Source organism: Eriocheir sinensis, chromosome 2 (genome assembly GCF_024679095.1).
Source record: "Eriocheir sinensis breed Jianghai 21 chromosome 2, ASM2467909v1, whole genome shotgun sequence".
Lineage (NCBI taxonomy): Eukaryota > Metazoa > Arthropoda > Malacostraca > Decapoda > Varunidae > Eriocheir > Eriocheir sinensis.
In genome coordinates, this window is record NC_066510.1 from 19259701 (window position 1) to 19284956 (window position 25256).

Below are 25256 nucleotides of genomic sequence, written 5' to 3' on the forward strand. Positions count from 1 at the left end.
GGCCCATATAGATTAGCCTACTGGCGCTATAGGCTACATGTAAATAAATAAAAAATGTCACCTGGACTCTTTGAAAATCCAACACTTCTTACTACGACGACCCAAAACTGGAATTAAAAAGCTAAACGATCAACATAACCGTCAAATACGATGTTAAAAAAAATCTACCGACAGTCAGCAGTGTTATTTTGTTTGTTATATATATTTTGGTCTACGTTCATTCACATCACCGACACAAAATCAACGCTGTACTAATTTTTCAAGTGCAGGAGATAATTACACCGTACCTGACACGCACACAATAAATAACTACATAAAAGAAACCGAACATAATGACTGCAATATACTACAATGGCAGCCTAGTTCACACCTGCTTGCTGTAATAAGTCTGCACTCCAAAAAAATAGGTCACTCGACGGGGAACGAGTAGCGGGGATAGGCAGGTAAATTATAGGTGTAAATCACAGCTCTTGAAAGGCCATACCGCTCCTACATGGGGAGGGGGGGGGGGGAGAATGGGAGGGAAGTAGAGGGGGTAAAGGGAGGGAAGGAGGGATGGAGAAGAGAAGGGGAAAGAGGGGACTGTGTGTGTGTGTGTGTGTGTGTGTGTGAGAGAGAGAGAGAGAGAGAGAGAGAGAGAGAGAGAGAGAGAGAGAGAGAGAGAGAGAGAGAGAGATACTCGTTGACAAATAAAAGGATATAAAAACACTAATTGATCAAACACCTGCGCCTTCCATTAAAAAAAGGAGAGAGAGAGAGAGAGAGAGAGAGAGAGAGAGAGAGAGAGAGAGAGAGAGAGAGAGAGAGAGAGACAAACTTACTACTCAACTCATAAAAGCAAAAAAAATGTAAACAATATATATTCTCCTATTATTTTTGGTTATATATTCTCTCATTTTAAACTGGGGTGTCTCCTAATAATAATATAAAAAAATACTGTAATAACCGAAATACGATGTGAAATTAAATAGCCATCATCAAAACGAATAATATTGATTAACCTCGAAGACAACCTTGCTAAACCAGTCAGTCCCTTTACTTGAACTCCATTCCGTAGTAAGACTTAATCCCTTCTTGAGCCGACCTAAATCCCTGTCCACCCCCGTAACTAAAATCCCACTCTACCCGAACCACCCCTCATCCCCGTGTCCCTCCACAATAGCCTTCTCTACCCCTTCAAGCTCCTCTAATTCACTTCTATGTATATCTGCCACGTGCCCTCCAATACTGAAATATACACATCTTACCACTATAAAAAAATGGTACACTTCACCTCTTGTAATCCTAACAGCCTCATCCAACCCTTCAAACTCCTCTAATTCACTTTTATGTATATCTGCCACGTGCCCTCCAATACTGAAAGGTACACCTATTCCCTCTGTAGTAGGTTTCATTATATTTGTCCACTATTGTACACCTGGTCACCTTTCATCCCCATGGCACCCCGACGCAAACATTACCGCCCTATACCTGACCTCTACTCTGTTCCATCTTTTATTAGTTCAGTATATGGGGCGAAGTATATCCTTTGTAACGGCACTCCCATCACTAGTATTTTCACCGTGGGTTCTGCTCCTGTATTTTTATCTCTTTTTTCTCCAATTACTGAAGTACCGAATGGCATGGTTTCAATTATCATTTACTTTTATTATTACTTCCAGTTTTGTTATTATCGGTTATATTGTAATCGTTCTTGCTGTTGCTGCTGTTACGAGTATTGTAACGGATTATTATCACATCGTTAACGCTACTTATGTGTTTATTATTCAATGCGATTTTGTTCCGATAGCGTCCAGTGGTTCGTGAATAATTAATCAGTAATACTACTTAACTATCAACATTTAAAGATAATTCGAAAAGTAACCAAATATGATTCTGAGCCACACACACACACACACACACACACACACAGCATTGGCAAGGGAGCACAAGAGTTACGGTATATAAACAGAACAGGATAAGATAAGCGTGATAGACGGGGGGAGGGAGAGCGATAAGGGAAAGTAGGGAAGGAGGTAATACCCCCCCCTCCCTCTCCCGCACTTCCCAGATAAGGAGGCGTGAGTTGACTGTCTGCCTCCTATCCTAATCCTCGCTCACCAGTCACCACCAATACAAACACGACTAGGCACCACCACTACCATCAATACCAACCACCACTACATCGACAACCATCCCTATTACCATGACTACCAGTTTCCTAATTTTCCCTCTCCTTAGATTTGCTCATCCCTGCTCTTCATCACCATCACCAATACAAAAACCACCACGTACCACCCCTACCATCAATACCGACCACCATTCCATCGACAATCATACAAACATTACCGCCACCAGTTTCCTTTTTTTTTTTTTTCACTCCTAAGACAATTTTGTTCATGTCTTTTTCCTTGTACTTTAGATGTAACGGAACCTTGAACCTGTTTCCCGAGACAACCATTTTTTTTTTTTTTTATTAATAATTGAAATGATCGTGATGGTATCTAGGCTATTAACGATCTCTCTCTCTCTCTCACACACACACACACACACACACACACCAGGCCTGTATATATCGTATAATTATCCAGATCCAGATCCATTTGTGTGTGTGTGTGTGTGTTGGAGGTCTAGGCAAACGAGACCACACACACACGTACTGACATAATTATGCTCTACAAGATGGGGCTTCCTTCACACACACACACACACAGCCCTTTCAAAACAAATTAATCAATAAGGCAAATAAAAACATTAACGCCGATGCGACTTACTGTGCTACAACTTGATAGCACACACACACACACACACACAGTAAAACATCGCTGGCAACTAGACTTGTTATTCAGAGGCGGACTAAGCAGCAAGACGAAATGGGAAAAATGGAGTGTTGGCGTTAAACAAGGGCAGGGTTGTGGTGGTGTGGGCGCGGGCATGCCAGGGGCGGCGCGGGCATCCAGGACACGGCTGTTGTGGCGGGTGACAGCTGGGCCTAGCAGACGAATTTTCGATAGGAATGCCAAGCAGACGACAAAGTATATTTCCACCATATATTTCCTCGGGCCGGGCTGGGCGGCGAAGCACGGACCCCAAATGACTGAGCCAGCCCCCCGAGTGGCCCAGGAGGACCATTTGGCTGAGAAAAGCATCAGTCACTGAAAATAGGCCATGTTACCAGGGCGGGCTGACGTTTTGCCGCCATTGGACAAGTCTAGTTTCTCGTCTATCTATAGAAAAACTTTATTTGTACTCACTTTTGATGACTCTGTCCGTCGTTGACACCTTGCTGGTGTTGTTGGCGTTAGTACTCATTTTTACACTAATATATAATCCTCTTAGTCACCCACATACAGAGATGGCTTGGATTCAAGCCGCTCACCACTACACTGAACAGAACCTAGACCAAAATGGCGTAAACAGCCCCGTCCCCGGGCCGGTGCCGCGCAGGCGCCGCGCCGGCCAATCAATGCAGGGGTCCCGTCACGTGACCCGCCAGGCCCTGCCCATGCGCGCCGCACAAATGTCTTTATAAATCGTGGGTGCAGTCAACATGTATTTCACAGCCTTTGAAGCTTGTATCCACTAACACTGCACTGGCCGCTTGTGTGGCACCTCTCACGGTGATGCCGCTCACGGCCGGCCCCGCCATGTAGAACAGTGTGTGGGTGACATATTGACACTGCCCATGCATGATCCTTCAATGCCTAACATTGATCACACAACCTAATTCCTCGTTTTGACACACGATCGTATTGAAATTTCGGGAAAATTACTTCAGGTAAAAGTAAACACCATCACAGACCTGCACAGCTCAACTTGCCTCTACAAAACAAAAAATAATACAAGACAATTACCTTTGCTGTTTCCTTGCTATTTTTTGCTTAGTTTTGTGACACAGCAGGCAACATTAATGTAAATATAGATAATGATAAGCCGTAGGCGGTAACCTTATGACCAGTAGCTAGCAGTCTTTGTATTTCAGTCACATCGAAATAAAATAAGATAATGCATGACACACATCCTCCCTTGCTGTTTTCCCTTGAACCAATACAACTCAATAAATACAAAGCAGTACGTAGCTCAATAAAAGTCAGCGACATCCTATCATCCCTTTATCATTCACCACCATGATAATACCGGTGAATAGAAATATAAAAAAACATAGCTTTTTTTATTTATCTTTGCTAAACACCATAAAAAAAATATGTGAAATAAAACAGAGTAAATTTTAATACAAAAGCGGCACTCCCGCTCGGCACATTTAGAAAGAGCAATCCTTCGGTCCCTTTAAACGCCAATATTTATCCAATGTCTATTAAGCACTCTCCTTAACATATTCATAGATAAAACAAAAAGGAAATATCATATAACGTTCCTTTCTTTGTAGTCTTATCGTTAAACACCCTAAAACTTTGCTTAAATAAAGGGTCAAATCAAAGCGGCACCCCAGTTGGGCAGCTTTAGCCAGGCCGTTCCGTGAGTCCCTTTAAACACCTGTTACGGCCTTCAAATCCACCTTCATTCCTGCTCCTCCAATGGCTGATTAACCTTGCCGGGCATCCTCCTAACCTTATGAGGCTCCAGCAACCCGACCCAAACACCAGGAGGTAATGTACAAGCTTAAGTATCCCTAGAGAGCCGTGTTCCCAGCCGGCCCTCTCCTCTACGTGTTATCAGTTTCCGGTCCTCTCCTCTACGTGTTATCAGTTTCCAGACTATGTGTATTTGTTTTGTTTATTTTATGTTTTTATGAGAGTCAGTAGTCCCTCTCGTGGCCACCCGCGTGACCTTTACACCCACATATCATTACAGTCATTAGTTTCTTCGGTAATACTTTATAAGAAGTCCGCCTCCCCCTTCGCCACTCCAGCCCCCTCTACCCCCCAAGACAAGCCTGAGGAACTGTTGGGAACCGGGGTTTGGGGGAGGGAAGCCAAAATCACTGAAAAATGGGCTTCCAAAATTTCCCCAGAAAAATCCCTAATGAAGGAAAATTATCTAGTCTCGAAAGTAAGGAAAGTCCCAACTTTATAACCTAACAGCCCCCCTCGCCCCCCTGCTAACCAAGGGGGGCTGCGCCCCCCCTGGACCTCCCCACATGTATGATGAGCGGTAAATTTTTTTTTTTTTTCGGTGGGGAGCATATTTAAACTACTCCAACCGAACTTTACGACCTCGACCCCCCTCCTAACCAAGGGGGGCTGTGCCCCCTCTGGCCCCCATGTACGGAATTTTTCTTAATTTCGGGATTTTTCTAGGGAAATTTTGGAAGCGGGGGGGTCCAGGGGGAGGCGCAGCCCCCCTTGGTTAGGAGGGGGGTCGAGGTCGTAATGTTCAGTTGGAGTAGTCTAAATATGCTCCCCACCGAAAAAAAAAAACATGATTTTCCGGTGCATTTTACATGTGGGGGGGGTCCAGCCCCCCTTGGTTAGCAGGGGGGCTGTTAGGTTATAAAGTTGGGACTTTCCTTACTTTCGAGACTTGGGAATTTTCCTTCATTTAAGGATTTTTCTAGGGAAATTTTGGAAGCCCATTTTTCAGTGATTTTGGCTTCCCCCCCCAAACCCCGGTTCCCCACAGTTTCCCAGGCTTGCCTTGGGGGGTATAGGGGGCTGGAGTGGCGAAGGGGGAGGCGGACTTCTTATAAAGTATTACCGTTTCTTCTTATCACGAAGCTTGACGCAGGAACACTTGTCCTCTGAGTGCCTCCCCCGCACCGCCCTGCCCCCCTGTGGTCCACTCCTCTAAAGTATATAAGTGTACGCAATGAAGTAACTAAGAGTGGATCGTGAAGTATTTTAAGAGTAAGGAAAAGCCAAAGAGGACCTATGAAGCGATACAAAATGGAACCAGTCCAAAGAAGAAGTTTAGTTGTTTTAGTTAACTTTTAGGGAGGAGGTAATTTTCCACAATTTCAAGAGTAGAAATCTAAACAGCACACAAGGTAATCTTTTGGACATGTGTTGTTATTTTGAGAATGGCTTATTGTGGGGAATCACTGTGTGCCCTCATCATTACCCCCACAAGAATAATCATTACCAAGATTTATTATATTAGTGCATGCGCTAAAAATTCAGGGCATCTCCCAACACGGCTGAACCACGTCAAGATTTGGCGGGCATGCTGGCGAATTTGTTTGCCGACTGTGATGAATGACCATCACGACTCAGGTCCCGACCCGAAGTCTTCCTCAAACTATATTTAGCATTAGTTAGACCTCATCTTGACTATGCGGTTCAGTTCTGGTCACCGTACTATAGAATGGATATCAAAATGTTAGAATCGGTGCAGAGGAGGATGACTAAGATGATTCAGGGGTTGAGAAACTTGCCATACGAGGAAAGACTCAAACAGTTAAACTTGCATTCTCTAGAAAGGCGAAGGGTGCGTGGAGACATGATCGAGGTTTATAAATGGATGAAGGGCTTTAATAAGGGAGACATTCATAAGGTTTTGTTGGTAAGAGAACCGGGTAGGACACGAAGTAACGGGTTTAAACTGGATAAATTCAGATTCAACAGGGACATAGGCAAAAATTGGTTTACTAATAGGGTGGTGGATGAGTGGAATAGGCTTAGCAGTCATGTGGTGAGTGCCAATACAATTGTCACATTCAAAAATAGACTAGATAAATTCATGGACAGCGATATTAGGTGGGGTTAGATACACGGGAGCTTAGGGTCAAAGGAGCTGCCTCGTACAGGCCTACCGGCCTCTTGCAGACTCCTGCGTTCTTATGTTCTTATGTTCTTAGGTCGTGGTGCGTTTGGTGACCTTATTCGAGTAGGTGTGACAGGGGTTTTAGGCTGTTTTGAGGTGTTCAAATGGATAGATTTTAGTGTCTACCAGAGATTATTTCTTATAGTATGGACTTTATCTGTTGAGTGCACCAATTATATATTCATGGAAAATTAACATGTGTGGTAGTCTGTGTGGCAGAAATCATATGTTTAGATTTTTTCCACAAGTGTGAGTATTAATGGTTTGCTCTGAAGATGTTTTATGAGTAATGCTGAAATCAATCACTCAATAGGGATAGTATACGCCTGGCAGGCACATTCCCTCCCCTACCCCATGACATCGAATCCCAGGGGTTCCTCTGGCCTGAAAACACATTGCAGATATGTAAAGAAAAAAATATTTGCAGTAGGTTTTTCAAATATTACATGTAGTTTCAAATCATATGTGAACAATTTGATTTGAAGTATGAACAGAGAAAAAATTGTTGAATCTGGGTCACATTTCTCCTAAAAAATACTTATTGATTATTTCTAGGGAGGTGACTATCAAGTGGTTAAGGTGACATTGTCATGATCACCAGACCTGCCTGCAAGCCTTCCTAATGGGATCTGCTTTGGAAGAATATCCACAGAAGGTGGTCTAAATAATGTCTCGATTTTTATTTTGCTCCTACCAAAGGTAAGTTGTTTTTGAAAAGGGAATTTCAATATAGCCTAGCCTAAACTCCAGTGAATGGATTACCAATATATATATATATATATATATATATATATATATATATATATATATATATATATATATATATATATATATATATATATATATATATATATATATATATATATATATATATAAAACCCAGAGGGGGCATACCTGCCTAACTCCCATGTCATGAATTTAACCCTCAGATAACTAATTGGTGGCTTATTCTTAACCTTCGAATTTGCTCATTTTAGCAAGAAGTTTGTCATAGGTTTTTACCTTTTGGACTGAATATTTTTTATATTGATTCCATTCACTTTGCCTTGTTGAAAATAAATTCCACTCACGAATATAATGAAAATATATGGAACATCATAGAAATACAAAGGTTAATCTGTTCATTTATAGTCTGTTCAGAACATGAAGTCGGTTCAGGGTGGAACTGGTATCATCGTTTACCTCTAGCCATGCTGCCAAATCAACCTTCGTACATGCGTATCTCTCTTATTTCCCATCCATGTGCTATTTGAAAGTGATATTTTATATATTTCGTATATAGTAAAGGAAGCTACATAGTACAATGAGTGTCGATGTTTAGGATTTTAACAACGATTTGTATAAATTCTATGACATGTGGCAGCGATTTTTTCCTATGTTGCCACGTTTTAGTGGTGGTGGTGGTCAGTGTGTCCCCTTAGGTCCCTCCCCCGGGTCGAGAGGGAGAGAGAGAGATAAACTGGTGGGTTGTGGGTGGATAGGCAGGGAGACGGTGCTAATCTGATAATTGGAGGTCGAACTGGCAGCGCCGCACTCATGGGAATTTAGGAATCTGCCACACCTTGAACCGACTTCATGCTCTGAACAGACTATAGTACTAGATTTTCTTTAATTTGTCCTTGATATTATGAATACGTATACATATGCTATATTAATGAGTGAGTTTCAGATTTTTTTTAAGCTTTCAGCTCAGACTGTAAACTGATAAAACCTTTAATTGTCCAGAGTGACGAGGAAGCAGCTGGTGGTGACCATCTTGACATCAGTTGTATTGTTCAATGAGTGGCTCACGTATGCTGCCAGTTCCCTCAGCTGGCCCAGCCTGCACACTCCTAGTGATGAACATGTTCGAGTACTCTTTGCTGCTGATCCCCAGATCTTGAGTTTGCTTTCAGACTCTGAACCTATATTTCCACTCAGTTTAATAACTATATGGGATGCAGACAGGTATGTGATTGATTTTTAGTATATGAAGAAAGATAGAGTATCTAACACATGTAATGGAAGAAAATACTAATTGGAAACATGCTTTTTTTTTTAACCCACATTTTTTATTACCCAGACAAAAGTAACAATTAACCAAAATTCTTGGATTATATATATATATATATATATATATATATATATATATATATATATATATATATATATATATATATATATATATATATATATATATATATATATATATTAAGTTATGAAAGTCAAATTAATTTTAAAAAATTTCATCAAAGTCATCACTTGAACACACAGGCTCACTCTTATACAATGAATATCATGGGGAATATTTATACCCTAGAGCAGCGGTTCCCAAACTTTTCAGGCCACGCACCACCTCCCAGGCTGTGAGAGTCCACTCACCTCTGCTAAGATTTGAGCAGTACTAAGGTCCCATCGATTTCCTAAAATTTTGTCCATTTTTTAAGAATTTTGTGCTAGCAAAGTATGAGGCTCTGAGCAATGGCTATCAAAACTGAACGAAAATATACGTGGGGGTGGATGAATGTACTCAGAGTCTAGGTAAGTTTCAAACAAAGAACAGACAACTCCGCTAAAGCATACAGCATACATTAGTTTTAAAACAATGGCAGTTAATGATGTGTTTGAAATTTTAATGAGACATAAAATCCACCATTACATTATTTTTTCTCTTCACGCACCCCTAGTGATCAGCCCACGCACCCTTAGGGATGCACGCACCACACTTTGGGAACCGCTGCCCTAGAGCATAGTTGGATAGTAAAATAAGGCTACCATGAATGACTGAAATGTCAATGTGTACAGATAATGTAAGTTTTTAAGCCAGTAAATGACCCTGCTCATCTTTGTTCAGTGTGTTGTAGAAAGATGTCTTTGAAACTAGAATCTAAATATTTTTTTATGTTTTTTTAGTAGCCATGTACTTCTGGATGTTTATTCCAAGCCATAATGACTGTAGGTAACGTTTAGTCTCTTTATTATGTAGAACAGTTTTTGTTGGGGAATTTTTGACTGTCAAAGGCTGTGGACCTGAGAACCATGTGATAAATGAAAATAGTCCATAGTGGGAAGAGGAGTGAACAGTGTGCCAGGACCCGTATACACAAACAGTACTGAGTTGTATATAGCGAGCCTTGGTTCTCGGCAACACACACTGAGTTATAACCACAAATAGGGTGTAATAACTTTTAGTATCTTACTACATGTTATTATTATTTGCTTCCTTAGTCCAATTCCTGCAACCTTTATCATGCTTATATTTGATTAACAGTATTACTAGCAAAAAAAAAAAAACTATTTCACATACTTTTTATGATGATAATTACTTAGCTAAAATTTTTCAGTTGAATTTTTCCCAGTGGAATCAATATTGCCAGTTTAACATGTACACTGCCCCCTCTTATCCGTGGGTTTACTACTCGTAGATTTGCACATTCTCAGATTTTTTCCCCCGATTGCACAGAGGCAGATGAATAAAAATTTCCGTGGCGCCACTCCGTCACAGTCATCAAGTGAATTTCGTGCCCCTAAACTTTTAGATTCTAATGGCTGTGTAGTCATATCCAACACGATGTAATTAATTGGTTCCAAAAGTCGTGACATAACTAAATTTTTTATGTAAACTAAACATAAGGCCTTAGAAATTCAACTTTACACCACTGCTCCAGGGTAAATTTTTGTTCAGCAAACACCATTATGTCCAACTTTGTCACTCAACAATGTTGCCTACGCCAGAATAAAAGGACGTGAGGCTAGCCAGTCAAACAACAACAAAAAAAGAAGAAAAACTGGATAGAAATGTAGAATAAGTCCATGTGGAAGGGCACTGACAAGCACACGTCAAGGTAGAAACCGAGTCCCTTCTGAACCCTTATTAGCGTGGGGCAAGAGGGAATGGGGAAGCTCATTGGTTAATTATATGTATTTTAGTCGTATACATAGACACACACTGGGTATAGTTAAATCATTTTCAAATTCACATGAGACATTTGCTTTTTTAAATATAAATAATGTAGATTGTCTTTCGTGGTGGTTGTTTGTGAATATGGAGTTCCTTGCAGTAATATCTTTGTGTAGGGGTCTCTTGCAGAAAAAATATTTAGATTGCATGAATTGGGAATTCTTGAACTTTAATATAGTTTTCATCACCTCTTTGTTTTACATGAGGTTTTTTTTTTTTTTTTTATAGAGAGAGGATTGTGTTAATGTCACAAGTTTCAGTTTTCAGGAGTGGATGTGACAAATAAAGCCTCAGCTATGGTTTACACTGTATAGGGTTATAAGGGAAAGATTGTCCCTATTTGGCTCATGTTGAACATTTTTCCCTGAATCATTAGACATCAGGGTCCACCCCCCAAAACAATATTACAAGTAGATTTCACTTAGCTATGAGTAACAATCCCATGCATGTTGCCTTCTTGAAAACTTTACTGACTAGTTTATGTGCATTTTTGTGTTATTAAGCTCACCTCTGTGGTAATCTGCATATGATTGTGAGTATTGGCCATGAACAAACAATAAACGGTTAACCTATGTGTTGTTCAACTTAGCATTTGACATGTAGACTGTGGAACTAACTGTAGAAATTTTTCACTTTGTGTTACTAAACTTCTAAAACTTTTATTTCAGGTTTGTTAGCCGTGGTTTTCAAATGGCATTGTGGAAGACAAAGCCAGATATTGTTGTGTTTTTAGGTGACCTCTTAAATGATGGAAGCATAGTTAATGACAATGACTTTAACGCAACACTTGGACACTTTAAAAATCTTTTGAGTGTTCCTAACTATGTAAAGGTAAGCATCTGAACCTTGATGTAAATTTTTTATAATTTCTTTTAGTGCAAGTAATTTTTCAATTTACTATGATCATTTATCCATCATAAACACTTTAAAATAAGTTCACAACAGCTCTGATTACCGTTTTGAAAGTAGAGTAAATTGTTTCAGTCAATGAGTTCCCCATTTGTGAAGTTTGAGGTCAAGGAACCTTCAGGAGTGTAGATCAGGACAACATTGTACAGCCAACCTTGCTGCTTTTTCTACTTTTAAACTTGTCTGTAAATTGGCTTGTGGGGAACATAGGAAAATAAAGTAATTCAGATTTTGTAGCTAATTCAGTATCTATGAGGAGGACTTCAATTTTACAATTGCTAAACATGAATGAGATGAAAGCCATCTGATTACTCTTCTATTAAAGAAAAGCAAGCTATTTTAGTCCAGATATCATTGCTGGCCTAGTATCTTATGGGAGAGCTCTGATCCAACATGCCTTCAAAAATGCTAAGATTGAAATGATCACTATGATACAGGTTTATACAGGAAAACATATTTAATTTCTTTGTTTTTATGTTTCATTTAGTTCAACCCTCACAATTATGTATCTTTAGTATATTCTCAGTAAATGAATCAACATGTCATGTAACAAATTGCACACATCTCCAATATGTATCATTCTCTTAAACCTCACAGCTCTTTCAGCTTGTTCAAATACAAATCTGCCTTCCTTATATCCTCAAGTTAAACCCTAAAACTCTGTCACTATGCTAGGGAACTAGTCCTTAGCTCTGATGATATTATTCCCCTCTAGAAACTTTACTCCTGCAGGTGGCCAAAAACACCAGTTCTTGCTGCTTAAATTTTATCTTACTGGATCGCTCCCTTTCCTTCCAATCTTCTCTCACACTATGTCCGTTTATATATCTGGTGATCTCCCAAACACCTTTGCCTTTTCTGATAGGCATCCTTGTACTCTCTAGTTGCTCATCACTTTGCATCATATCTATACATAAAGACTGCCTCACCATTTCCTACCACCCATTCTGAAATTCCAAACTCAATACCCTTCACTGCCATATTGATAAAACGCATACTCTTTCCTGTTTTCCTTACATTCTATATCTGTTCATATGAAGAGTCCGTTCTAAGCCAGTGAAATAATCAAGTAGTTCTTATCAAGAATCATTGACCTTTACAGTTAGGGTTTTATGCCAGAAATTATATCAGTAGTAGTTTTTAAGCTGTATGTTAAGCATTGACTCATCCATGAAGGAAACACCCACCTTTTTCCTCCATAGTTCATGAAGTGGGTGAAAATACATGAGTTCAAAGTTTAATTACATTTTGTATAAGTGTTTCAAGGCTATTACCAATAATCTAATGGGATCTTACCTACTGGCAGCACACTATCTTCCTGCCAGGAGACAACGACATCGGTGGGGAAGGAAATGACTTGGTGACGCCCCACAAAATCAACAGATTCTATGCTTTTCTTAACCAAAGTATGACACTACAATACAAATTCATAGATTTCATCCAGGTAAACAAATTATGTTCAAACAAACTAGATGTAGTGTTTTTAATGTGTAACATGTCAGGTGAATGCTTTTACCAGTGCAGCTGGGTCAAGTAATTTCTTATTCATGCAACCCAGATGTGATTTGACTTAAGATAATTTTTTTGTGATCCTTCTATGAGTGCATGCAATTTTTGCCTTGGATGAAAGTGATCTTGGATTTAAACTTCAAGATACCATGAAGATGACCATCAGGAATCATATTTCCCTTACCTAATACATACCATATTGTTCATTTGCCCTTCTTTATCAAAATGTCTTACTTACCGGAGTTTCATGTCATATAATTAATATTTTGTGACATCAAAATGTTTCTATATTGAAGTTAAACACCATCATTCACACGTTTAGCATCACTCTGGTTGTTAGCCACGCTTGTGACGTTACATCTCTTTTGTGTAAGGCAAACAAGAAAATAATAAACTTCATGACAAAATTTCTAATATATTATTGGAATAGTAAGATAATGACTAACAAAAGAAAAAAAGACCCAATGACCATTCAAAAGCAATTACTTGTTTCATTTGTATGCCCTAAATACAAATGTTAGCATACAAACAGACATACAGGTATCTACCTAAGAGCACATTGGTATTACAATGACTCCATTATGAGCATACAATAAACATACTCATCATTGTCATCAGCAGCAGTTACAAAATGAATTGACATCATTTGGCAATTTTTTTGAGGAGAGTAAGACAGTTATTGACTTCTCTGACAAATTCAGTGATGCTAAGTAGCCAGGGATATTTTCTCTTTGCACTGAAGACTCGCAATTGGGACTAGTTAAAAGTTAGTTGTCCTAAATGAGTAAGGAAATGAGAAACCGTGTTGGTTTGTTTCCTCCCCTCACAGTCAGGTAAGACAGCTTTCTGGCGAGTCAATGAGGGAGGTCCAGTACAAGTTTGGTGTGTCTTGCATGCCTAAGTGCACCTAATTCCATTGTCTTGGGAGTGACATCACAAAGGAAAACAATAGTATGGTAGACAGTCTAGTGATTATTATTGTTTTGTATGCCTTATATAAACACAACAAGATAAAAGTAGACATATTGGTGCATAGAGTTTAAATGTGTGATGCACATAATAAGTTTTAGTGTTTCCACAGATGCGAGTCATGGATGATTTCACTTTCCCTGACAACAAGCTGCCACCAGAGGAGGGGAGAGTCCGCATTCTTTTGTCACACATGCCTCTTCTGACCAGGACAAGAGAGAGGGTAAAACAGGTGTGTTTTTATTAAGTTCATTATTATACTGTTAAAAGGCTGAATATTTTGCAGGCCATAATATTTTGCAGACAATAATTATTTCATGATTGAAGATTCCTCTTAGTAGCCACTAAGTTACTAAATAATCTTAGAATTTGTATTGACATTATGGTGGATTATTTTATAGTAATACACACTATAGCCCAACACAAATATGAAATTGTGTATCAAATACTCTGTATATATTAAACAAGATTTGGCAGCGCTGTGGCCAAAGGACTCCCCACACAGGCCCAGGCCAACCAAACTTCTTAGCTGAGTCTGACTATAGGAAAGCTACCCATTGATATTGGGAAAATAAGAATCATCATCATTGTTGTCTGTCATCACCATCATTATCATCAGCATCATTATTGTCATCACAACCACCACCACCACCAAACTCTTGGATCTCTTCATTATGGAGAAAACAGGGTTCAACTGGTGGCAGTAATGATAAGGGTCCTTTTTTTTTTCTTTTTAATACTTGCAGTTCTATACTGGTCTCAAAATAAATATATTTTAATCTGTTTATTAATTTACTTTCAGAAAATCATCAAGCAACAGCCATCCTTCATATTTTCTGGACACGAACATGAGTCTTTTCACTTCACTGGTATGAAAGAAGAAGGTCATGCCCAAGATTTTCAAGTTCTCAAAGATAATCAGCGTGTCTGGCACTTTGAGTCAGCTGGCACCCTCCTGCATGAAATTGTCGTCCCCACCTGCTCCTACAGGATGGGGCAGGTGGATGCTGGTTATGGAGCTGCAGTTATTGGTAATTATTGCATGACTAAATACAATATATTAAGCCTTCATTATAACATGATTCCATTTAAATAAATTATTTACGTATTATGAGACCTGAATTTGGAACACATTTTTTCACATGATTATCTTCTGCCCAGCACAAATCAAAATAGAGGCATGATAAAAAAACACTTCATGAGGCAGTGGATCAAGTCAGTTAAACAAAAAAAAATGAGACAAGTGTTGAATAAGTAAAGCAAGCAGAACAACATGTGGAGGGACACCAATGGTGTGACAGGCAAGTGACTTAGTGTCTCCTGGCCCCTGTTGGCTAAGTGCAAAAGCAACATAGCTGCTGTTCGGCTGTGTCAGCCTCTCAGTGATGAGTCCCTGTTAGCTTCTCATTAGCTGAGGGGTGCAGTATGTATGTGTGTTTGTGTGTGCATATATGTCCACATACAAGGGGTACAAACCCCTTAATAGAGGGTCCATTGATGGCAAGTAGTGACATTTATTGAGCATGTGTATATGAGGGGTATAATATTGTTTATTTTACTTCTTTTATTTATTTTATTTATATATATATATATATATATATATATATATATATATATATATATATATATATATATATATATATATATATATATATATATATATATATATATATATATATATATATATATATATATATATATATTGTGTGTGTGTGTGTGTGTGTGTGTGTGTTTGTATATATGTTTGTAACTAGTTGGTTGTAAATGCCTAGTTGTGATATACTGGCAGTGAGCTATGATCAAGGGGTCCCATCTGTCTCAATTGATCAAACTTAGCTTTAAGATCAAATGTTCCCTTTGTCCAGGCTATGCCATTGATCTATGCATCAATTGGGAAGCTGTATTTATTGACATCTTTTAAACATTTTGTCTTTTTTCAGTTTGCTTTCATGTCATCTAGTTGCTCCCCCATCCCATCCAAACAGATCCTCTCTATCGATATTTTTGGATGCAAAAGAAATACACTAAAGATCAACAAAATTGTGCAATTTCAGGGCAGTACAGTTTGTTCAGTAGACTTTGTGATTTTTTTTTTTTTTTTTTTTTCGTAGGCTTCAACATTTTCTCACTTTTGTACATCTTGACATCTAGGGTAGGACTAATTGAAAGGAGAAGGTTACCAACTGCTGAAGTTTATGCTAAGAATAGTAGAAGACCTATTTTCACTGCATTCACTAAAATATTCCAATGGGAAATGGCTTGTTATGTAAATACACCCATAGCCATGACCATAACTACACCCATGGTCTACAACTCTAAAGAGTTAATAGGCTTTTCCATTAAAAAATCCTGCCACTTATACTTGTAACACCATACAGTGGAGAACAGGATAACTGGCCATAACTCAACCTCTTTATTAAGTTCACTTTTACTTGGCATATATAAGAATGTGATACATATTTATCTTCTTTTTTTTTCAGAAAAATCTGGGGGAATAACCTACACAGTGTTGTGGCTCCCCTCACGCTTCGAGCAGCTGTGGTTGTACGTGGGCTTCCTTGTTCTGCTTATAGTTATCATGATATTACCAGGTATTTTGTGTCTCACCAGATTTTTTATTTATAGACCTGTAAAGTTTTGTGCCCTCATCTTTTTGAGGGTGTTGAGAATTTTGAAAAGATCTTGATTAGACATAAATGGTAACAATTGCAAATGTAGAACACCCATAGAAGAGTGAAAGAAGACTGCCTTGAAGTCAATTACAAAAGCTACCTTTGAAAACACCATATGTATCATGAAGGTCACACACACACACACACACACACACACAGTAAACATCACCATCATCATCCTCAGCACTGCTTTTTACAGCAATACGGGCTGTGTGGACTCAAACTCAGGGGAGAAAAGCAACTGTCCGAGAGAGAATGCTCATCCACTGGCTTGGGTCTATCTAACCTCACTAACAGTCTCTCCTGAATGAATGAATGAATTTTGCTTCACAGGACAAAACACAAGCTGTCAAGGTAATAAGTGTTAAAATGTAGTTACTCGTGCTTTTGCTTGACTCCTCCTAACACCTGTCATTTCACACTCATCAAATCTTTTTTTCCATTCCTGTAATGGAATAACTCATGTCTAATAAATGTTGCCGTCCACTCAAAATCCAATGTCTTCCACTTTCAGCTTCAGTTTTACTAATTCACTTCAAAAACAATTTTTATTTCTGTCTTTTATAAGGTTAGAATCAAATACTGATTCTTCTTATTCATAAAAGCTGAAGAAACCAATCAGTTATTATTTTCAGCATTTGTCATCCTGATTCCAACCTTCATGCCCTAATGGTTCCTACACTGTCCACATGCACGGACTGCCTTCTGTGAACTATTTCAGTGTAGCACTGTAGTCATTTGTTTCTGCATTCACAGCAACTCATTATCCCCACCTGACTGACTGTACCTTTGATTTTTTTGTAATTATGGTTTACATTTGTTACATTTTGCACATAGCACCAGTAAACTTTCTTGATAAGGCCTGTTGGTCAGCCCCTTCCCGTTAGTGGTGCAAGCACGTATTTTATTGTGGTGCCATTCTTTCTTGCCTCATACTGGCCCCCAGAGCTCCACTTGATCTGGTGAGTTTTGTTAAAGAGAGTCCAGATGATAGATGTTCATCAGGATAGTATGTGGCTTATCTGTGGCCACTCAGTGATGACTGAAAATTGTCAGCTTGCAGCGGCGGGCAGGACTTAAACCCGGGTCTGTAGAACACCTCACCCACCCACTGACCACTCAGCCACCGCCTCTCCAGAAGTAGGCTAACTTTGCAATTTTCTTATAAATGCATGAAGTCTATAATATATTTTCCCCAACACAAATCACTTATATGTTCTATGTGAATATTTAACTAACTTGACATCTTCATATAACTGACTGTTCTTAACAGTCACATAAAAAGTCTTTTAGTTACAAACTCAGCACTGCCATCATTCAAACTTATTTGTTCAACAGAACTAACAATATCATCCTCCAACACCATCATTTAATATATATATATATATATATATATATATATATATATATATATATATATATATATATATATATATATATATATATATATATATATATATATATATATATATATATATATATATATATACGTATATATATATATATATATATATATATACAGTAAACCCTCGATATAATGGACCCGCTTGTAACGGTTTTCGGATATAATGGACAAGGTCAGAGGGTCAGAAATCCACGGGAACCGACCGAGAAAAGTTTTAGAACAAATCGCGCCCAATAACTTCAACAGTATCTGCTAGCCATCTCGCCCTCCTCCCTATATTTGCTGTCCCATCCTTTGGTTACTGCAGTATTCTTTTCAGCCCACTTGAAACATTTTCCTTGAGCCTTGTGGTTTCCATTCAAATTAAGAACATATTCATACCACAAGAAAATCTTATGCCTTAATCCAGGTTTCATAAATGTTATGGAAAGTAGCCAAGTGTTTGTGAGTGTCTATACTGACACAGCATAGGGGGTCACCCATTATGTAGGTTAGGTTAGATTAAGTCTGTTAAGTTAGGTTTCGTTAGTTTATATTTATTCAGCACACGGGGTGGGGCGGCTGAAATACGAAGCTCAAAATGGGACAGGGTAGCGACAGGGGTGGCCCATTATGCAGGCCGGTTTTGCAAGAAATACCTCCTCGCAGAAATAAGTCTCTCTGCTGTCCACCACGCATGCACACTGGGGGAAAAATATTAATTTGCCTGGATTTGTTGTAGTTTGTCCACTTGTGATCTTTGTGAGTGGTGAGTGAAATACAGAAACAGTAAGCAAGTTGAACTTCTCTGTGAGCTATTTTGCAGCTGTGGCGGCGGGCAGCGGCGTGTGTACAACAGGCATTTAAAAGTCAGTCATTCAGTGATTTAATGATTTGCAACAGAAGCAGTTTGCAGATTATTTCATAACACACCGAAAACTAACAAAAACAAAACACCTGCCAGTGCGAGATAGGCAAACTTGTAAAATTTTACCCATACTCGTTAAAGTACAGCCCCCCCATAGTGCCCCACTGCCAACCTGGCATCCTCAATGCCTCGCAGTGTGCTGTGCGGCCATACAGACAATGTGCAGAAATATATACCTACGTTTATTAGGTTCATTGGTAATATTATACACATTTGTAAGTTTTCGCCACTTATAACGGACTTTCTGCATTAGCGGACTAAGTTCCCCCCAATTAGTCCATTATATCGAGGGTTTACTGTATATATATATATATATATATATATATATATATATATATATATATATATATATATATATATATATATATATATATATATATATATATATATGCAAGTAGCCCCATGTGCCTTGCTTTTGATGTGGTTTAAGAATAATGTTTCAGAAGATTGATGTTAAAGAGATGTGTTGGTGTGCGTTGCCATGCATGGAACATTGCTGTGTAACAGAACTAAAGGCTGTTTGGCATTTGGGAGAAATGAGGTAAAGTCTGAATATTTGTGGGGAAATTCATACTGATTTCAATATTATGTGTGAAGGATATGTAAAATAGGATATTGGTGGGGAAAGAACATTTAAGTCTAGGTTCAGGAGAATATTGTGGACTTTTATGACACAGGAAAATATTACAGTGGCTGTGATTATTATATTCTTCATTTACTTTAGTGAAAGTCAACTCCCTATTTTTGGCTGAAAAATCTGGAATTTTCCTGATATCACATGGAACAGTTGACCATAGGGCAATGGTTCCCAACCTTTTTTTTCAGGCGACCCCAATCATGCACCTCTAGACATGACCACGATCCCACTATTTTAGTTCTTTGTGTGTTATTGTAACATTAAAAAAAAAAAAAAAAAGTTTGATATTTTGAGGTCTTGGTGACCCCAGGAAAAGCGCTTGGCAACCCCACTTGGGGTCGCGACCCTAGGGTTGGGAAAGGGGGCCATAGGGCAACAGATCAACATGGTCAGAATGAGGCTTTTTTTTTTTTCCCCCCCCTCCCTTTAATCTCCTGACACGCGAGTGGAATAAGTGCTGTAGTTGAATCGGCCAGAAAGCCTGGATACACATGATCTTTCAAAACCCATAGTTGTGACCAGGCCTAATGCTTCTACATTCAAAATCCACACAAGCAGGAGGAATGCCTAGTAAAATATATGAGGTGTCTAGTAAAGGCGAACTTACCAAAATCAAGATCAAGTTTTAAGTTTGCTCACTTTTAAAACATAAAAACACAAAACAAGTACCTTTATCTTCAGTGGACGCTCATTTGAAAGGACTTTCCACATAGAATATGATTCATATGATAAAGAAGTGAAGTATAATTCTGGTGAGCACTGAAATATCATCGTCATCATTTTGTGTAACGTCCTTTTTCACTCTTCCTGAGCGGTTGGATGCTTCATGGCTCTCCTCCATTCTACTCTGTCTTCTGCCCGATGCTCATCCAATCCCACCAGTGTCAAATCTTCTTGTATACACCTTCTCCATGTTTTCCTAAATCTACCAACTGATCTCCTTCCTTCTACCTCCAATCTCTCCAAAACTCCCTGCACTGTATTTTTTTTTTTTTTTTTTTTTTTTTTTTTTTTTAAAAAAGAGGAGACAGCTCAAGGGCACAAAAAAAAGGAAACAATAATAAAAAGAAAAGCCCGCTACTCGGTGCTCCTAAAAAAGAATCAAAAGAGGTGGCCAAAAGAGAGGTCAATTTCGGGAGGAGAGGTGTCCTGATACCCTTCTCTTGAAAGAGTTCAAGTCGTAGGCAGGAGGAAATACAGATGAAGGAAGATTGTTCCAGAGCTTACCAGCGTGAGGGATGAAAGAGTGAAGATGCTGGTTAACTCTTGTATAAGGGGTTTGGACAGTATAGGGATGAGCATGAGTAGAAAGTCGTGTGCAGCGGGGCCGCGGGAGGGGGGGAGGCATGCAGTTAGCAAGTTCAGAAGAGCAGTCAGCCTGGAAATATTGATAGAAGATAGAAAGAGAGGCAACATTGTGACGGAATTTAAGAGGTAGAAGACTATCAGTAGGAGGAGGAGTGTTGATGAGACAAAGAGCCTTAGACTCCACTCTGCCCAGAAGATTTGTGTGAGTGGAGGCCCCCCCCCCACGTGAGATGCATACTCCATACAAAGGTGGAGAAGGCCCTTGTATATGGATAGCAACTGCGCGGGGAGAAGAACTGGCGGAGACGGTACAAAACGCCCAACCTCGAGGAAGCTGATTTAGCGAGAGAGGAGATGTGAAGTTTCCAGTTGAGATTTTGAGTTAAGGATAGACCGAGGATGTTTAGTTTTGAAGATGGTGACAGCTGAGTGTTGTCAAAGAATAGGGGATAGGTGTTTGGAAGAGTGTGTCGAGTTGATAGGTGGAGAAATTGAGTTTTTGAGGCATTGAAGGACACAAGGTTCCTTCTGCCGCAATCGGAAATGATAGCAAGTTCTGAGGTTAAGCGCTCTGCAGCCTCCAGTCTGGAGTCGTGTACTTCCTGTTGTGATGGTCTTCTATTGAAAGAAGTTGAATAATGCAGAGTGGAGTCGTCGGAATATGAGTGGACAGGACAGTTTGTTATGGAAAGAAGATCATTGATGAATAACAGGAAGAGAGTGGGTGATAGGACAGAGCCCTGTGGAACACCACTGTTGATAGGTTTAGGGGAAGAACAGTGAATGTCTACCACCGCAGAGATAGAACAGCCGGAAAGGAAACTGGAGATAAGGGAACAGAGAGAGGGATAGAATCCGAAAGAGGGCAGTTAGAAATAAAAGACTTGTGCCAGACTCTATCGAAGGCTTTCAATATGTCTAGTGCAACAGAGAAAGTTTCACCGAAACGGCTAAGAGAGGATGACCAAGAGTCAGTTAAGAGAGCAAGAAGATCGCCAGTAGAACGCCCCTTGCGGAACCCCTACTGGTGATCAGATAGAAGGCTAGAAGTGGAAAGGTGCTTTTGAATCTTCCGGTTAAGGATTGATTCAAAAGCTTTAGATAGACATGAAAGTAAAGCTATAGGGCGGTAGTTTGAGGGATTGGAACAGTCACCCTTCTTAGGCACAGGCTGTACAAAGGCATACTTCCAGCAGGAAGGAAAGGTAGATGTTGATAGGCAGAGACGAAAGAGTTTGACCAGGCAGGGTGTCAGCACAGAAGCACAGTTTTTAAGGACAATAGGAGGCACTCCATCAGGTCCATAAGCCTTCTGAGAGTTGAGACCAGAGAGGGCATAGAAAACATCATTTGGAAGAATCTTAATAACAGGCATAAAGGAGTCAGAGGGGGGATGAGTAGGAGGAATATGCCCAGAATCGTCCAGGGTGGAGTTCTTACAGAAAGTTTGAGCGAAGAGTTCAGCCTTAGAGACAGATGAGATGGCAGTGCTGCCGTCAGGGTTAAGGAGAGGAGGGAAAGAGGAAGAAGTGAAATTGGAGGAGATATTTTTGGCTAGATGCCAGAAGTCACGGGAAGAATTAGAATAAGCAAGGTGTTGACATTTTCTATTGATATAAGAAGTTTTGGTAAGTCGGAGCATAGATTTGGCACGATTCCGGGCTGAAATGTAAAGATCATAGTTAGCGGGAGTTTGAAGGCTCTGAAACCTTTTGAGAGCTGCTTCTCTATCTTTAATAGCACGAGAACAAGCATGATTAAACCAAGGCTTTCTAGCATGAGGTGTTGAGAAAGAACGTGGAATGTATGCCTCCATTCCAGAGACAATCACCTCTAAGATGCGCTGGGCACACACAGAGGGGTCTCTCTCCTGGAAGCAGTAATCATTCCACGGGAAATTGGAAAAGTACATCCTCAGGTCATCCCACCGAGCTGAAGCAAAATGCCAGAACCATCGCCTCTTCGGTGGGTCCAGAGGATGTACAGGAGCGATAGGACAGGAAACAGAAATAAGGTTATGATCGGAGGAGTCCAACAGAGAGAACAGTTTGACAGAGTAAGCAGAAGGATTAGAGGTAAGGAAGAGGTCTAGAATGTTGGGCCTGTCTCCAAGACGGTCCTCCACTGCTCTCTTTGCATGTCCAAACCATCGGAGTCTTTCCCTTCTGAGCACTGTTTCCAGGTCCTCTACTCCACATCTGTTAGCTACATCTGCACTGGACACCCTGTCTTGCCACCTGATCCTCGCCATACACTTCAGCATTCTGCAATCCCTTGCTCTCAATACCTCCATCAATTTTCTAGTTAGAGTCCATGTTTCTGCTCCATACAACATCACTGATCTAATACACACTTAGTACACCCCTGCTCTGCTCTTTAGAGGGATGCTACAATTCACAAGCAGACTAGCCACCTCCCTCCACTTTAACCACACTGCTGCCTCTCTCGCTCTCACTGTCCTCTCCACTCCCGCCTCACAGTCCAGAACATCTCCCAAATAACAGAAATGTTCTACCTCATCCAGCTTTCCTTCATTCACCTCTAGTTCATCCCTCTCAGGGAGCACTGAGCACTGAAATGCTATGAGAAAATCCATAAATATAATGTAAAAGTACAGTTTTGCACAGTTAAATAACTTGCAATTACAACCAATGAATATACATGGGGAGTAATGTAATATCCACCACATGATGACCTTGGCCCGTTGAAAAAGTTGAATACACGTCATTATCATGCTTAACCATATAGAAAATAAGTCGCTTGGTATAGCTAGGCGCGAATGCTTCACATCCTGACACAACACTTAAGTCATGTAAGAATTTTGCTGGTTATAATATTCAAGCTTTCAATAGTTATCAAAAATCACTTAAAGGTTCCCTCCCAACCTTTTCAAAGCAACCACAATTTCAGGCAGACCCTACACAGCTTGCAGACACTTGTTGCTTTGTATAGGGACTCTCATACACATGGCCCGGTTTTCTTTTCCTCTTTGCCTGCAGTTGCCTCCAGCCATCCACAAGCATTTCCTGCTTCCTTGTGTACTCTGACGTACCAGGCTGAGGATCACTTAAAATGTCAGTTGCGGCGAGATAAACTGTAAGCAAGCCACTGATTGGCCCAGTCACAAGTCTAGGCACTGATTGGCTCAAAATGTAACTCGTCGTGCCATTGGTAGGTGGGCCAGGCATCAGGTTTGCCTTTCCCAATCTCATAACTAGACCCAAGCACTTCACCCTGACAGCTAGTTTTAAACTATTATAATTAACTTTAATTTTCAGTCATTAAAGGCAAAATAGCCACATAATTTATTGTCATGAAGTACAACAGACTTCATATAAAAACTAGCACAAAAATTGCATTTTCATTTTGGTTGCAAGTTTGCCTCTCCTATTTTCCATGCCTCAAATGTTGCACAAAGGGCTGGATCTCATGTGAAATAATAATTACATATAATGTGTTTTGTCAGATGTAACTTATGCATTTGAATACACAGTGCAATTTTTGTTCTGATAATTCTGATGAAAAAATACATGTGATTCTCCCAGTTTTCATCCAATATCAATCATTATTTTACTGCTACAGTAATCTCTTAACTGATTACTCATAACTGTCCTTTTTTTCATTCATAAACATTTCATCAATATAATTCAATGTCTTTTGTTGTGTGTGTATATATATATATATATATATATATATATATATATATATATATATATATATATATATATATATATATATATATATATATATATATATATATATATATATATATATATATTCACACATACGCATACACACACGAATATGGTTTCAATAATTAGCCTCCAAAATAGCAGAAAACATGCACTTCAGAGTCCATCTGCTAAGGACATTGATGGTTCAGATGACATGCAACCTTGCCTTAATTCTGAAGTCTGGGTTTGACTCCTGGCACTCAGTGGCTTACATTTTGATAAATGTTGTGCATGTTGAACCTGTGAAGGCTTCAGTGACTTTTATTGCAGGAATCAATGAAAGTAGGTATATATTGATATTGTAAATTTATAACTAAAAGACATAACTATATTTTATTATGATATGGGATAAGTTGTGTATGATAATATTAATTATAAATGTTTAGTTAAGTATGAATATAAATATTTTGCTTAAGTATATTTTTTTGCAAGCTTTTATACTATATCTGCCTATAATATGTAAAGAATCATAAAGGCATATATATTCTTAAAGAAAAAAAGTTGCAGCATAATGTATTACAGTGATGTGATAATGAAAGTATGTTGCTAATCGCCAGTTACTGAAAA

The 25256-nt window shown here is 39.2% G+C and overlaps 1 protein-coding gene across 6 annotated transcripts; it reads left to right on the forward strand.

Moving 5' to 3' along the window:
* Positions 1-4410: 4410 nt before the first annotated feature.
* LOC127000863 (uncharacterized) lies at positions 4411-24648 on the forward strand. 6 transcript variants are annotated; one of them, XM_050864989.1, is made up of 9 exons: positions 4411-4586; positions 7255-7398; positions 8425-8646; positions 11308-11470; positions 12855-12992; positions 14139-14258; positions 14829-15057; positions 16507-16617; positions 22777-24648. In XM_050864989.1, the coding sequence occupies exons 2-9, from the start codon at positions 7367-7369 to the stop codon at positions 22836-22838; spliced, it is 1077 nt and encodes a 358-aa protein (XP_050720946.1). In that variant the 5' UTR covers positions 4411-4586; positions 7255-7366; the 3' UTR covers positions 22839-24648. The 6 variants fall into 6 exon arrangements, with proteins under 6 accessions (XP_050720946.1, XP_050720935.1, XP_050720939.1 ...); XM_050864978.1 differs by lacking the exon at positions 22777-24648 and adding an exon at positions 16898-18085; XM_050864982.1 differs by lacking the exon at positions 22777-24648 and adding an exon at positions 16898-18085 and having other exon boundaries at positions 16507-16570.
* The last annotated feature ends 608 nt before the right edge of the window (positions 24649-25256 follow it).